Genomic DNA, 14,911 nt, shown 5'->3' with positions numbered 1-14,911 from the left:
GTGTGTTTCATCATCTTTTTCACTTTTATTAATCAACAACACGGAGCGACTTTTTCTGCCGGTTGGCCTGGGAACGAACCCCTCCGCAGCCCCCGAAGAACTGGAACTGGAACTGGATCGGAACGGCAAGTCCCAAGTCCGGACTACCCTGCGAGACCAAGGATGAGGGATGTGAGTAGCTCAACTTTCTTGTGTTGGCCACTTATCTCAAACCACCACATTAGCTTCGCTTAGCTAAGTTTAGTTTATCCTGCTCCATGCTGCCCCCTGCAGGCGTGCAATGAGGACACAATTTTCATAAACAACTTTATTGAATATCAACTTTGATATATATACGTACATGCCTTTAAATATATCTGAGCAGTAATTATAGTTGTATTGCTTCCCTTCATCCTTTTGAGAAAAGGAGCTTATGATTGTTTTTTTTAAGTGAACCAGATTTACTCGATACCTGGTGTTGAGCATCTTTTTTGCACCCACAACACTAATTCTGAGCTCCCCTTCTCGGCACTACCACACATTAAGAATATATATTTATACATCAGTCACCGGGAAATCAACAGAAACTCTTACGCTAGTTAGAACATTCAAAAATATAGACTGTATACACGTTATTGTTCAAATGCCAGCCACAAAATGCTGATGTAAAACAAAACAAAAAGCAGAATAAAATACTCATCATACGAATGTTCTTGAAGATGAATATAATCTCATTTGTAAGAAGAAAAAAAAAAAAAAACCTCACTTGTGCACGTGACTCCACTGAGACCACAAAATACAACAGTCTTCATATAAGCAACAGTGTCAAACAAAAGAATGGCAAAAAAAAAAAAAGTTGAAAGGTTTGATAAATATAATTATTGTGATGAATATTGTTCTGTGTTGTCACGGTGTGCTTAAGATTTCAACTTTCTCCATTTTGTCTCTTGAGGCTCAAGTTGACACTTGAAAGAGTGAAAACAAAGGCAAAAAAACAGGCCAATCGATCGATCGCTAAATCGATCCATCCATCGACAGCCTCCGATCAATTCGCATTCACGCGTGATGTCATCAACACGAGACCGTCTGCTCTCGGCCACGTGATGACATCGTCGTCGTGTTCCGCAGGACGTCGTTACGTTCCTGAGAGGGGAAAAAAAAAAAAAAAAAAAAAAGAGAGAGCAGAAGGCAGGCAGGAATGTGCGTGCGTGCGCGAATGGATTGGTCTCTGATTTCACAGCTTTCGACGACAACGACAAACTTGCGCTCACAGTGTGTACGTGCGTGCGCGCGTTTGTTTGAATGTGTCTGTATTTGTTTGTACAGTGTTCCTTTGTTTAAAAAAAAATCCCGTTAATTATATATATTTTTATATATGTGTATATATATATATTTTGTTTGTTTTGTTTTGGTATAATTTTTACTTTATTATAAATGCTTTTTAATTTATTATATGTTCTTTTTATATTTACATTCGTTTTTCCATTAAGTGTTTTTTTTTTTTTTTTTTTTTTTTTACTTATTACAGTATACAGCACAGTATATATATTTTTTTAATTTAAATTATTTTTGTTTCGTTTTTGTTCACGAAATTAACACGAATCCCTAGTTTGTGTATGTCGCGTGCATGTATGTGATTGCGTGTTGGGGTGTGTGTGCGTGTTTTTCCGTCTATCGTAAGTACATATGGCTCACAGACCTTATATATATATATATATATATATATATATATATATGATTGGATAGCCTATACACGCCATTACAAGCCGTTGAAGTCACAGGGCGGCCATCTTGCTACTCCCACCTCACGAGCAGACTACTGTATAAACTATACGGTATACGTACAGTTGAGACATATACAGCTCATAGGCACTTAGTATAAGACCAGAGGGGGGGGGGGGGTGATGTTGGCGGGGTGGTCACTATTTTTTCACAAAAAAAATAAGTGGACAGTATGTGCTGATTTTATGACCCCCTTTTTCTTTTATCGCTCACTTCCTTAGACCCCAATATTAGATTTGAAAGAGGCATCTTTTATTAAATTACACTTATAATTATTTAATAAAAAAAAATAAAAAAAAAGTTTCCATCCATCCATTTTCTTGACCGCTTATTCCTCACAAGGGTCGCGGAGGGTGCTGGAACCTATCTCAGCTGGCTTTGGCCAGTCGGCGGGGGACACCCTGGACTGGTTGCCAGCCAATCGCAGAATATAAGTTTCCTCCTGTACTGCATGCCATTAAGCATATAATTTCTACATGTATTTAAGGCAAATTGTAAAACGTCTATAGTCCTCTTGTTTATGTTGAATAAATTGAAAACGGCATAAATCATGCTGTTTTTACTAAGTAGTGTGTCAAATGTTCTCCAGTTTGGATACTGTAAATGTATAGGATGGTATGGCGAGAAACATTTCTTGGGAGCAGCAATATGGCGGCCTCGCGACCTCAAAAGTCTTGGCCTATCAGCTATCCAGTCATATTTATAGATGAGGAATATGGCTCTTGTGTGTCCAAAATGTCAGGACAGATCAGTGTTGGATTTGTAGCCCTCCTCCATCTCTAATTGGCTCATGTTTGGACTTTAACCCCGCCTCCTTCCCCGCGCCCCACCAATCGTCTTTCAGACGGGCGTGGTCTTCCTGTTGAGCGTGTCGGAGTTGCTGTCGCGGTCCCTCTTCGCCGTCAGTCGCTCCAGCGTGCCCACGTTGGTGGCCCCGGACTGCGCGGTGGCGGGGGCGGAGCTATTCAGCGGGGCGGCGTTCTGGGCGGCGGCCGCCAGGTTGGACTTGGAGTGCGACGGAAGCGTGCCGCTGCCGCCCGCCGCCGCCCCCCCGCTGCCGCCGCTGCCGCCGTCCTTGGGGAAGTAGTTGTGAAGTTGGTAGAGCGCGGCGCGGTCCATGGTGCCGTAGAGGGGCGGCGCGCCCAGCTTGGCGTCCCTGGACAGCGTGTACATGGAGATGTCGCCGCCGCCGCCGGCGTGATGAGGGTTGGGCAGGGTGGCCACGGAGAACGGCGGCGCGGACGGCGGCAGGCTGAAGCTTTTGTCGCCGACGGGCGAGGTCTCGTGTGAGCGCGTGGGCGGCGCCGCCGCCTCGGTGGAGCGCGAGCTGGAGCTCGAGCGCCGGCGGAAGCGGTAGCTGGGCAGGCGCAGCACGGCGTGCGTGGTGCTCTTGAAGAGGTCGGCGCGGGAGCGACAGCGCAGCTCCTTGTTCTTCTCGATGTAGATGTTGACGGCCAGCACGCCCACCATCTCGGCAAGGATGAAGGACAGGCCGCCGAAGTAGAAGGACCAGCCGTACGAGTAGTGCCACTTCTTGTCCTCGTCCTTGCGCGGCGAGATGTCGCTGAGCGCCGCCGAGATGTACACGATCACGCCGATGATGTTGCTCAGGCCTGCGGAGGCACAAAAAAAACAATGACATCGTCGTGCTTTTCCTCAAAAGAAACACACAAAAAAATCAGAAAAAGGGAAAAATGTCGCTCACGATAACGATTATCTTGCGATACAATGATGCCACGATTATCTAGATATATGTCATGTCATAAATCCACGATAATCTACGATAAAACGACTCAAGACATGTTATTTTCGTTAAATAATACTTTTTCGTAGAACTTTGCAAAAGTAAATAAGTAAAATTACTTAAATATTAAATCCACTTAAATCAACGCTAATATTCCTCAGAAATTGTGTGCTTCAAAACACCGAAACAAAAAATCTTTTAAAATGTTAAAATTGAAGATATAATACGCATTCTTCAAAGAAACGCATGCAAAACTGAGTCAGATAAATGTCTTCCACAAATAAAAGTTAGCTGCTGAGTCTTCTTCACCTGAAGACTTGCGTCCATTTCCCCGCCACTCCGATGAGGCGCTCCCCCTAGTGGCCCGTCAAGTAATTGCTCAATAAGTCATGAACAATGGAGCCGTTACAGTGGCTGTATATGAACTACAAATATCGTGATACTTGTGTAGGTGTATCGATAATCTATCGGGAGACAAAGTATCACGATTTATCGTGATATCGATATATCGTCACACTCCTATGTTGTAATATAACCCCAACTGTAAGTGCAACCAATGACATGTCTGCCATCTAGTGGCGAATGGTGATATTACAAATAAAATGTTAACATTAGCGTTTACGCACACACAGATTTGTGGATTTTTTTTCCAGTATTTATTTATGTATTTATTTTTTCATATTTTCAGTTTTTCTCATTCGTCTTTATCCCAATTTCCTTCTGTTTTTTGTTGTTGTTGTTTTGAAACACATATTGAATGTTTATCGGTGTTTTTGAAGGCTATTTTGGGTTTGCCCGATGTTTGAAGGGCCATAAGAGAGAGGTTGAAAATGTGTTTGCTGTGAGTTTTGTGTCTCCTGACCTGCGGCCACAAAGAGAATTCCTCCTCCCAGGATGCCGTTTCTTTTGCCTTTGTAGAATCCGCTGGAGGCCACGCACACGCCACCCAGCAGGAGCAGCACGGCGCTCAGGATGGGGAAGATGCTGGACGCCCGCACCACGCCTGCATGCGCACGCACGCACGCGCGCGCGCGCTTATTATCGTCACGCCACAACTTCGTGACACGTGTGAGCAAAACCTTCTTTTTCCACATGTGTTGAGGTCAGACGTGTATTGATAGCAGGTATACAGCACCCGCTCTTATTTCAAGGCGCTTGCAATAACACCTAATTACCAGTTAGCATCCCCTTGGTGGCCATTTTAGGATTAGGGGCTAAAAATTAGAAGAAGACAAACTGGACATTCACATACACAATTGAAGAAAAAAATGCCATATTGGGATAACTTTTTTTTTTTTATCCGACAGAAGATGTGGTAAAAGTGTTAGATGGATAGATATAGAGATAAATTGAGCTAGAGATAGAGGTAGATATAGACAGATGTAGTTAGAGCTAGATATAGATGGGTGTAGGTAGAGATACATATAGAGAGGTAGATTTTGAGCTAGCGCTAGATATAGAGCTAGATGTAGATAGAGGTAGATATAAATAGCGCTAAATGTAGATGGAGGTAGATTAGAGTTACAGGTAGATGGAGATAGAGGTCGATATAGATGGAGCTGGATGTAGAGCTAGATATAGAGAAATATAGATATAGATGGATGGATAAAGAGATAGATAGCATTTGTCAGAATGGTAGCGTTTCAAAACGGAAGAGCGGTTGTGAACAAAATGGTGCGCGTTCATGGACACCACAGCCAGCAAGAATAACATCTTCCACATACAGCTGAAAAGAATCCATTAGCTGCTTTTCTGTGTGTGTGTGTGTGTATAATATATATATACATACACCCCCAGACTCAGCAGTGCGCACCTGACACACAAACACACAAGCAGCATGCACAAGCTTCGTTTGCCCGACTTCCATTTGTGTGTGTGTGTGTGTGTGTGTGTGTGGATGTCCGCCCACCACCCCCCTTCTGTCCTTTCCACATCCTCCTCCTCTCCTTCCTCGTTTGTGTGTGTGCGTGCGTGCGTGTGCGGCACTCACGCAGCAGATACTCGGCGGCGTCTTGGTCGTAGTCGGCGTCGTCCGGGAAATGGTTGATCTGCGAGCACACGCCTCGCTTCAAACCTGACAGGCCACAAAAAGTCGCAATTTGTCAATCACGTGCAAGCATGACGCTCATTTGCATATCGCGCTTCGTCAACATCCCATTTGACTGATGCCAATATTTGAATTCTTCACACTATTTTTTTTTTTGCCATATTAAAGTGTGATTGCACATCCAGTCCAGTAGGTGGCAGTGGTGCTCTCATTGCCAAAGTGTGCAAGGAGTACATTGGCCCCTCTGCTGAAGTGTACTTGCAACAATTTTATAGGCAAATGATACTAGAAATAGTCATGGAGTACAGTAACAAAAAAAATGGAGAAGTTGAAAGTGAAGTTGGATTCCAAACAGGAAGGTGACGTCACTCCCAAGTTGTATTTTGGGCATTTGTGCCTGTGTGTGTACTTTTGGCAACGCGAGGAATCCAAGCGTGCGTCGGCGTCTGCTTGTAGACGACTTCACGTCTCCGTTGAATCCAAATCAATCGTGAAAACGGGATGCATTGATTTGGCTCTTTTTCTTTCTTTTTTTTTTTTCTTCTGTTTTTTGCAAGGACTTGGCTGGAAGTTAGATGGCTAAGATAAGTGCAATTTTTTTTTATTGATTTGATTTTCTTTAAAAAAAAAAAAAAATGTTTTTGATATTTTTTTGTGAATAATGTTTTTGCTGTTTTTAGGAAGATTTTTTTGTTTGAACCCTTTTATTTATATATATACTTATATTTTTTTTTTGGGGGGGGGGGGGGTTTGGGAGTTTGATTTGTTTTCTGTTTTCCAAAATGACTTTTATATTCCATCCTGGTTTTTGTAATATATATTTAAAAAAAAATAAAATATATATATATATATATATATATATTTAAAAAAAACGGAAAAAAAATTAAAATTAAAAAACAAAAAATAATCTCTAAAACGGGAAAAAAAATATTGAAAAAAAAAAAAAAAAAACTCCGAAAAACAGGACTTTTTTTTTCCTTTCTTTTTTTCAAGTGAATGCATACTTGAAACATTTTTCCAAACTCCCAATGTACTGCTGATCTATTTTTGGAACTCGCCTGCATGCTACTCATGCGGTCCTCGAAAACAATCTGGTGCCCACGTTGGTGACCCCTGCCTGCTAGAAATGCAAGAAAATGCTTATTACGTATCACATTGTACCCTTATTAACATCCATGTGGATGTATTCCTATATTAGCAAAGGCATACTTTGATAATGAGAGCACCGCTGCCACCTACTGTTGTGGATGTGCAATTATACGCTTTTCTATCCTGCAAAAAAAAAAAAAAAAAGTCTGTGCACGAGCGAGCGAGATACCCTCAAGGCAGCAGATCCTCCAGAGTCCCGAGTGGGTGAGCGCGCCGGGGTCCTTCTTGTCTTTGGCGCCGTCGTCCTGCGCCGACGACGAGTTGGCCGTGCTGTTGCAGATGAAGGCGCGCGCGTACAGCCAGTAGTCGGTGCCGATGGCCACCGTCATCAGGGCGAAGGCGGCGAAGGCGCCCATGCTGGTCAGCAGCACCTGGATGCCACGCTCGCACCACGCCAGCGCCGGGCGCGCCAGGAAGCCCGGATCTGCGAGTGTGCGTGCGAGTGTGCGTGCGATAACAATTATCCCACGATATGATGATACCGCCATTATCGATATATTGGTCAGGTCATTAATCCACGATAATGTACAATAAAACGGCACAAGACGAGAAAATAGTTTCTCTTTGTAACCATCACTGAAACACATTAAAACTGGCATCTTCTTCACTGAGTAATTTTGTGTATTTTTTAAAAAACAAATACAAATGTCCTCTTAACTTTCTGTCAACAAATTTGTCACGCAACATGTCAGTCAGTTACTTCGTCATTTGTTTCATTTTATAAACTGACACCATTTTTTTTTGTGTAACGTTGCAAAAGTAAATACATAAATAAAATGACTTAAATATGAAACCCAAATAAATCAACATTAATGTTCCTCAGAAATTGTGTGCTTCAAAAAGTCTGAAACATAAAATGTTTTAAAATGTTAAAATTGAAGATAAAATACACATTTTTCAATAAACGTCTTCCACAAGTCAAAGTAAGCTGTGTCTTGTTCACCTGAAGACTTGCGTCCATTTACCTGCCACTCTTGTGAGGCGCTCCCCCTAGTGGCCCGCCAAGTCATTGCTCAATATGTCATGAACAATGGAGCCGTTCTAGTGGCTGTAAATTCACTGAAAATATCGCGACACTTGCATAGTCGTTTCGATCATCTATCGGGAGACAAAGTATCACGATGTATCGCGATATCGACGTATCATCACGCTCCTCATCAGCACGCACGTGTGTGTAAGGTGACGGCAGCCGATACTGGTATGGTCTGCCCTCTTGTGGCCATTTTACAATCAGGAATTCGAAAATTTCCGTCTATCCTGTGTCATTTGAAGGAAAAATGCTCTATTGGGATATGTGCAGGTCGTTCTTTTAAATGATATATCATTGTTGTTGTTTTGTTTTTTTTTCATGTCTCAAAAGTGTTTTCGTGTGTGTTACCTGAGGGCAGGTTCCTGCCTTTTGCCTCCATGCCGTCTCTTCGTTTGTGCTTTTGTTGTTGGGGCGAACGTTGCTCTTGTTCAGCTCCGGCTGATCTCCTCCATGCTCGCTCGCTGACGTCTGCTTGATGTCCTCGTCAGTGCTCCTCACCTGTCTTCTGCTTTGCCGCTCACTGCCGGCATCGGCGGAGAAAGGAATGAAGCAGGGAGGGAGAGCGGGAAGGAGACAAAAGGTGACGGCGAAATGAGAAGGCGTGAAAGAACAAAAGGTGAAGCTGAGGATGGAAAAGAGGAGGAAGAAGAAAGAAAAAGGGAAGCTTTTTTTCCCTTGCCTATCGGTATCGGAAAGGCGACGGCGATTTGAGCGAGAGAGAGAGAGAGAGAAAAAAAAAGGGAAGAAAAAAAAAAAGCAGGCGAGTGAGTGGTCGCTCGACCGTCGCCATGGCAACTGTGGATTTCCAAAGTCTACCGTGAACAGGGGGAGTGTGAGTGTGTGCGTCGTGTACACACTTCAGGAGGAATTCAACAGCTCGGTGGATTTTTTCCCCACAATATATTATAATGAGCGTGTAGACCTTTCGTTAATTATATTGTGAAACGCAAAAAAAACAAATGAATGGAACAAGAAAGGAAAATGTCTAAAAAACTAAAAAAATAGTTTTGTTTTCAAGTTTTTTTCCCCTCCTCCCATTTTTCTTTCTTAACAAACGGCAGGTCTAAATTTGTTGATCCCGGAAGTTGTCACTGGCAGCATTTCTCACACTGACCAGGAGATGGCGACACTGTGGCGCCGGATGTGATCGGGCAGCCAGATTGTATCGACGTCGCCTGCAGATGACCTCACGCAACAGGATGGTCCGGAAATTGTCCATTTACAGTTCGAAATAACACAATTTATGAACTAAGATTGTAAAAAAAAAAAAAAAAACGTAAACAAACCTAAAAATATAAAAGCACGATACTTTAAGAGTGAAAAAAAATAAATAAATAAAAATAGATTGAAGCGCCTTCGCCGCTTGCCGGTGACGTCAGTACAGCGGCTTCGGTTTGGTTTCTTTTTTTAGCTGTTGACAAATCAACGGCAGCCATCGATGCCCCGGCATAAGCGGAAGTGACGTACGTGATGCGCGGAAGTGAAGTCGCTGGTGCCGCAGCATAGGCGGAAGTGACGTCACCGATGCGCGACACATGCCACTGCCGCTAAATGCGCTAGCCCTTTCTCGAGACGTCTACGACGAGCACTAAGCGTGACTGTTTGACTAAATAGATAACTCGTTTGCAGTATAAACTAAACTCTTAATTAACAAGAAGACTAACAGGGTAACACACCAAAAAGTGTGGGGAAAATGAGCGTCAAAGAATTGTCGGACAAGTTTATGCTAAACGCGTCCATGCTGTTTCAAGAAAGCTGTCCGGAGATATCCCGGTTTTTCCGGTAAGAAAAACAACAATTTCTCATTATTGAACACTTCACAATGCATTCTCACAACCTTCGTTGGCATTTGTTTTGGGGAAAGACGAGATGGTGGAAAAACACTGTCGGGGTTTTTAAAAGCGTGTTTTTAGCGTCCTCTAGTGTTTTTTTTGCGTAATGGTCTGAGTTGTGACGTCAGAATGGCAAAGGTGAAAACATCGTCTTCCAGAAAATACGTTTTGGCGTAACAATATTAGAAATGCTCCGTTTGATGCACACTAGTGTGGCAAATCAAATGTAATTTAACATAAAAAAAATGTTTATGATGATTGATGGATTTGACGCAGCATGTGCAATTTTTGCTACTAGAATGATTGACATAGGCACGGTACAATGTTTGTGGCCAATCACAGTCACGCGTACTAAGTATGCAAAAAAAAAAAAAACTTTGGGGAAATGTGATGTTTGCAATCCCGGAAAAGGTTGACGGTACGTGCATGGGGCGACATTCCAGCACTTTGACGATAGCATCTCGCCAACACTAAAACATGCACTTAAAAGGAGATGCGTGACAAGAATATAAATAAGGAAGCGCTCGTTTATGACCGGCAGACTCTCACTGGAGAGATTGTGGGAAAACAAAAATGATTCAAAGATCCTGGCCTGGAATCAGCAGACCTTTCATAGAATTTTTTTTTTTTTTTTACCTCCACCGTGGAAGCTGAATTCTGCCTGACTGCTGCCAAATTTGAATTCGTGGGCGGAGCATGCAGGTGAACTTTGATGATCTGCTTTAAAAACACACCACTTTACAAATCTAGAGGTTAAAAATGATGCAAATTGCGCCTTTGAGTATGAATTGTTCCAATATCATTGAAAAATCCAATAAAGCTTTTCATTCACGCTTTTTTTTTTTTTCCCCCATTTCAGGCGTGAACTCTAAATAAACTGCCAGTTTTAATCCAGGACGTTTTATTAAATTGGAAGCGCATCAAAGGCTGACTTGGGTGTGTGATTTGAGAGATGCGCGATGGAAATATGAGTTGCCAATAATCTTGCTCTGTCCTCGTTATCTCCCGTGTCATGTCTCACCTTCGGGCTCGAGCACATCAACAGACGCCAGCAGATTAAATCCGGCTCCAAAACAACAACACGTGCAGCCCAACTAAAAAAAAAAAAAAAATCCCTTCATTGATTCAAGGCCGCAGCTAATTTTAGGCCGACTTAGCGGTGGCTCACTTCAGTGAGAGCACAAATATATCATTGCAGGCACTCCAAAATTGTAGGCTCACAGTTGGGGGCGGTTGAAGCGAGTGATGTATTTTGGTGGGTTGCCATGTATTGTTTGGCAGACCCCAAGTTGGCACTTGTATCCGAGTGCAGCCACTAAAACTGCTGACAGTCCCTTTGATTGTATAGTTTAAGGGCTGATTTATAATCTAGCTTGCCATTTTTTTTTTGGACAATATTATCGGCTATTTTCACAGTTTTTTTCAACCAGTGGAAACTTGAACCAAACTATGCAGTGAGTGTGGTCATACTTCATACTGGGGTCCGTATGTTAGGAAGGTCTTGGTTTGCTTATTGTTCACTCAGTAATCTTTGACAATCTTTGATAATCTATCGGGAGACAAAGTATCACGATTTATCACGATATCCATATATCGTCACACTCCTACAACATGCAATGCTTCGACGACTAAACTTGACTGTTAAATGTTGTGTAATGTCCAGTTTTGCTTGTGTTTTCATCCTCCTAAATCTGCAAGCTACATCATCAAATTTGTAAAGTTGTAGTCATGTCTAATTTTTTTTATTTTTTTTGTCCATTTCTTCCACAGTGCGAAGCATTTCGGTAAGTCAACAGCTCACCCATTTGTATCAATGTCGGTTTTATCGTTGGGCAGCCTGCGGCCGTAAAGAACAGACGGCGCTAGCAAACGGCACCTTGTCAGTGTTGCTCAACCTCAGGAAACCCACCAGCTGCCTTTGCGCCGATCTCGCTCGCTATCTCGCACGCACGCACTCCGGCTTGTGCCAGGCAAAATGCGAGCCAGCGACGTGACGGCCCAATTGATATCATGCTTGAAAGAGCGGCATGCTGGTTACTGCTCATCGCTAACTATGACATCACGCCGGAATTCTTGTTTCCGAATGACTCTCCTATCGGTTGTTCCGCGTTTGGAATGTCCTCGTTTTTCAGGCAGAAAGAACCTGGAATCGGCCGTTCAGGTGTCGGTGTGCAAGTACTGCTTCCAGCGGCTGGGGCCCGACAGCCAGCGGGTGCGCCTGCGACCCAAGCGACGTCCGTCCGCCAGGGTGCAGCGGCTCCTGCGGCGGCGAGCCGAGGGTAAAGCGCTCAGCCTGGAGCAGAAACGTCTGTTGAGACGCTTCTGGGCGTCGTCCTCAGTACTGGTGAGCTGCTTTTTTTTTTTTTTTTTTGCACAAACTGCAATTCATCATTTGTGCTGAATGTTGAAGTTGGCAAGTTTTTTTTTTATGGTGCTGCTGTTTGGTTGAAATTGTTAACAGGAAATGACAGAAAGCGGCCATTTTGTGGGCATTTTTGACTGTCCCTCATTTTGTCCTTTCAGGACAAATTGGTGTGAAAATTCGGCCCCGGGCCGGAAGTGAGTTTCACTTCACAATACGACATTTGCTATATTTGACAAGCTCGGGTAGACTGACAAAAAAAAGACGGGAGAGAAACCTGAAGTCTGACATTTTGATTCAAAGTAGCCATTTTATGGTAATTTAGCCCAATTTGCAAACGTCCTTGAATGATGACAAATTATTCCTTGAGGCTTTGGCTTTTGATTGCTACCATTTTATTTTATTTATTTTTTTGTCCTCGACAAATGGGTCAAACTTAATTGCCCAAAATAGTGTAAATAAGTGCTTAGCAATGGAAATTAAATGTAGCCAACCCCCTGCTTGAACGTAATCGAAAGTGCACGTATGCGTATTGATCGGTGCGGTTTTCCACGAACAGAATGTACCTTTTGGAAAGACGCGTCACTGGATGAGTTTGCGCAGTGTTCTTGCTCAGTGCTGCTGGGAATGCCACCAATAAATCCAGCCCTGCTGGCCAGTCATTCCTACAGTCACCCCCCCCCCTGGGTGGGCCGGTTGGGCCAGACGACTATAAAAGCGGACGCGCTCTCCCCCGGTGTAGTAAACACGACGACAACGGACGGGAGCAAAAGCGACGATATGGCTACCTTCGTGTCGGTGAGTTTTCGCACCTCGTCAGCTTTCAGGTTTTGTTGGGAAAGGTGGTCTTCTTTTGACCCCCCCCCCCCTTTTGACTCTGGAATTTGCTTGTGTGTGGATTTGACTGCGTATGCAACGGAGATTAACGTTCGAAACTTTATGGAGATGATGTGATTGTCTCTTAAAAAATAAAATACAATGAGAAAAAGTAAAGAAATAAATACATTTAAAATCATTTAAAAACAAATACAAAACTTAAGGCTTACGTACATGCTTGAGCCACTGTATTTAAACAGTTTGTAATCTGTTTCATGTTTGAACAGTATTGAAATACAAATATTAGTCTTAATTTTCCATTAATTTAACATTCCGTTCATTCGTGTTGTTGAATATTTCCATCAAAAATTTATATTGAATCGATACGATAGTTCATGATATATTGCCGAATCCATTTTTTAACACCCACAATAATAATAATAATAATAATATACTGAAATACAATGAGTAAAATAGAGAAAAACACACATTAAAAATAATTTAAAAATGAAATAAAAATAAATAGATAATAATAATACATTTGTCTGTGTTAATAAAGTTCACCAAAAAAAAAAAAAAGCAGACTGATGGACCGGCCTTTTGAAGTGGTCTCAGATCGCATCCTTGGTGCACACCAACGTTGCATCTACAGTGGACCCAACTTGTCAAGTGTGAATGCACCCTTAAGAGTCTGTCAAACTTGTGCTTGTGTTTGTCCATCCTCCTAAATCCGCAAACTACATCATCACATTTGTAACGTTGTAGTTATAATTTCCTGTCAATCGGTTTAACTTTTTTTTTTTTTTTCGTATAGATGGCCACCTGCCACACCTGCAGCAAAACATCCAGACAAAAAGGAATGACCCGGGACTTTTTGTCCGCCTTCCCCGCCCCGGGCAGCAGCAGCAGCAGCGGCGGCAAGCACAAGACCCCGCCGTCAGCCCACGGATCCACTCCCAGGAACACGCCTGGGAAGAAGACCCCCAGCAAGGACAAGACCCCTCACCGCACCCCCAGGTGAGCTCAATCCAGCTGAAGTGCAACTGCGACTCAAGCGCCAGCTGCTCTTAACTCCTCTTCGTCTTCCCCGTTCAGCAGGTCGGCCGCGTCCGGCACGCCGGGCTCAGCCTCCTCCTCCTCCTCCTCCATCCCTTCCGCCAAGGGCAAATCCCGAGGCAGGAACTGGGTGGTCCGGCGTCTGCGAAACATTCTCATGTGCGAGGATAAGCCGGTCAGCACCAAGGACAATTTGAAGGACTTCCTTTCCTCACTCTGAGTCGCTTCTTCTATTTCTATTGATTTGGTTAAAACAAAGTAAGCTGTTTACACGGAAGGAAAGGAAGCCACTTTTTGCTTTCCTTTGCTGTTACAGCGCCCCCCTCTGGCTGGGATGTTGCAACAGCGCCGCTATGAACCTCAAACCAGCTCAAATGTGGTGGTTTTGTTCCAAGGTTTTGGTGTGGAAAATTCCTCAAATAAATGTTTGTGCCACGTATGGGGAAATTTGAGGCTTCATTCAGTATTGATCAACGTCAACAGTGATGTCATTTGGTGTGGCTGGATATGCTGCTTGTCACCTTACAAACTTATTTTTGTAAGAAATGTACAAACATTATCACCATTGAGCTCCTCTTTCTTTTGTATGTGCATTTTTTTTTGCTTTATTTTACTGTAAAATTTGCAAATAAAGGTTCAACTTTTTTTTTTTTTAATCATAAGAATCATGTATCAGTATTTCCCCCATGCCTTTATTTCTTGATTTACATAATAGTATCCAAACCTCTTTTGTTCCAGATATACCTTTATATAGAAATGTATATATTTTCAAGTTGAATACATTTTGTTGTAGTAATAGACTGAATATATCCATTTCTATCAAGTATGTTTTTTTTTTTTTCTACTGCCTTTGTCACCCATTTAGCTCAGCAGTTTACTGTATAATGCTTTGAGTTTAATACCTCGTTCTATGTCACATCAGTGTGAAATAAAACCTTTCAGGAAGTGAAACAGATGTCTTGTTTTTTTTTTTGTATTTGACGAAATAAAAATTATTTAAAATAAAAGATTAGGACATATTACATGTTTTTATTTGAAGGAGAGTTTTCTTTTGAAAACGACATGGGCAGAAGTATTCTCTCGTGCAGTTCCGCCAGCCACCTGCTGGGGGCGC

At 42.7% G+C, this 14,911-nt stretch overlaps 2 protein-coding genes across 4 annotated transcripts; one reads left to right on the top strand and one right to left on the bottom strand.

Moving 5' to 3' along the window:
* Positions 1-416: 416 nt before the first annotated feature.
* LOC144006920 (voltage-dependent calcium channel gamma-4 subunit-like) lies at positions 417-8,782 on the bottom strand. Its single transcript, XM_077506036.1, has 5 exons — positions 8,080-8,782; positions 6,871-7,125; positions 5,496-5,579; positions 4,368-4,508; positions 417-3,374 (listed from the first exon to the last, which is right to left on the bottom strand). Exons 1-5 carry the CDS (start codon positions 8,108-8,110, stop codon positions 2,602-2,604), a joined length of 1,284 nt encoding a protein of 427 aa, XP_077362162.1. The 5' UTR covers positions 8,111-8,782; the 3' UTR covers positions 417-2,601.
* Positions 8,783-9,155: 373 nt separating this feature from the next.
* rmp24 (ribonuclease MRP subunit p24) lies at positions 9,156-14,748 on the top strand. Of its 3 annotated transcripts, XM_077507610.1 has the most exons (5): positions 9,158-9,513; positions 11,334-11,347; positions 11,696-11,907; positions 13,556-13,758; positions 13,837-14,748. In XM_077507610.1, exons 1-5 carry the CDS (start codon positions 9,425-9,427, stop codon positions 14,015-14,017), a joined length of 699 nt encoding a protein of 232 aa, XP_077363736.1. In that variant the 5' UTR covers positions 9,158-9,424; the 3' UTR covers positions 14,018-14,748. The 3 variants fall into 3 exon arrangements, with proteins under 3 accessions (XP_077363735.1, XP_077363734.1, XP_077363736.1); XM_077507609.1 differs by having other exon boundaries at positions 9,156-9,513; positions 11,334-11,907; positions 13,840-14,748; XM_077507608.1 differs by having other exon boundaries at positions 9,157-9,513; positions 11,334-11,907.
* The last annotated feature ends 163 nt before the right edge of the window (positions 14,749-14,911 follow it).

Source organism: Festucalex cinctus, chromosome 19 (assembly GCF_051991245.1).
Source record: "Festucalex cinctus isolate MCC-2025b chromosome 19, RoL_Fcin_1.0, whole genome shotgun sequence".
In the NCBI taxonomy this organism is placed as follows: domain Eukaryota; kingdom Metazoa; phylum Chordata; class Actinopteri; order Syngnathiformes; family Syngnathidae; genus Festucalex; species Festucalex cinctus.
This window is presented reverse-complemented; position numbering and strand designations above follow the sequence as displayed.

Coding starts and splice junctions, on each gene's coding strand:
- rmp24 (XM_077507608.1), top strand. CDS start 11,539: ATGCGAGCCAGCGACGTGACGGCCCAATTGATATCATGCTTGAAAGAG. Junction 11,908..13,555: donor GGGCGTCGTCCTCAGTACTG/GTGAGCTGCTTT, acceptor TTTTTCGTATAG/ATGGCCACCTGCCACACCTG. Junction 13,759..13,836: donor ACCCCTCACCGCACCCCCAG/GTGAGCTCAATC, acceptor TTCCCCGTTCAG/CAGGTCGGCCGCGTCCGGCA.
- LOC144006920 (XM_077506036.1), bottom strand. CDS start 8,110: ATGGAGGCAAAAGGCAGGAACCTGCCCTCAG. Junction 7,126..8,079: donor AGGCAGGAACCTGCCCTCAG/GTAACACACACG, acceptor GCACACTCGCAG/ATCCGGGCTTCCTGGCGCGC. Junction 4,509..5,495: donor CGCCGCCGAGTATCTGCTGC/GTGAGTGCCGCA, acceptor GTGCGCATGCAG/GCGTGGTGCGGGCGTCCAGC.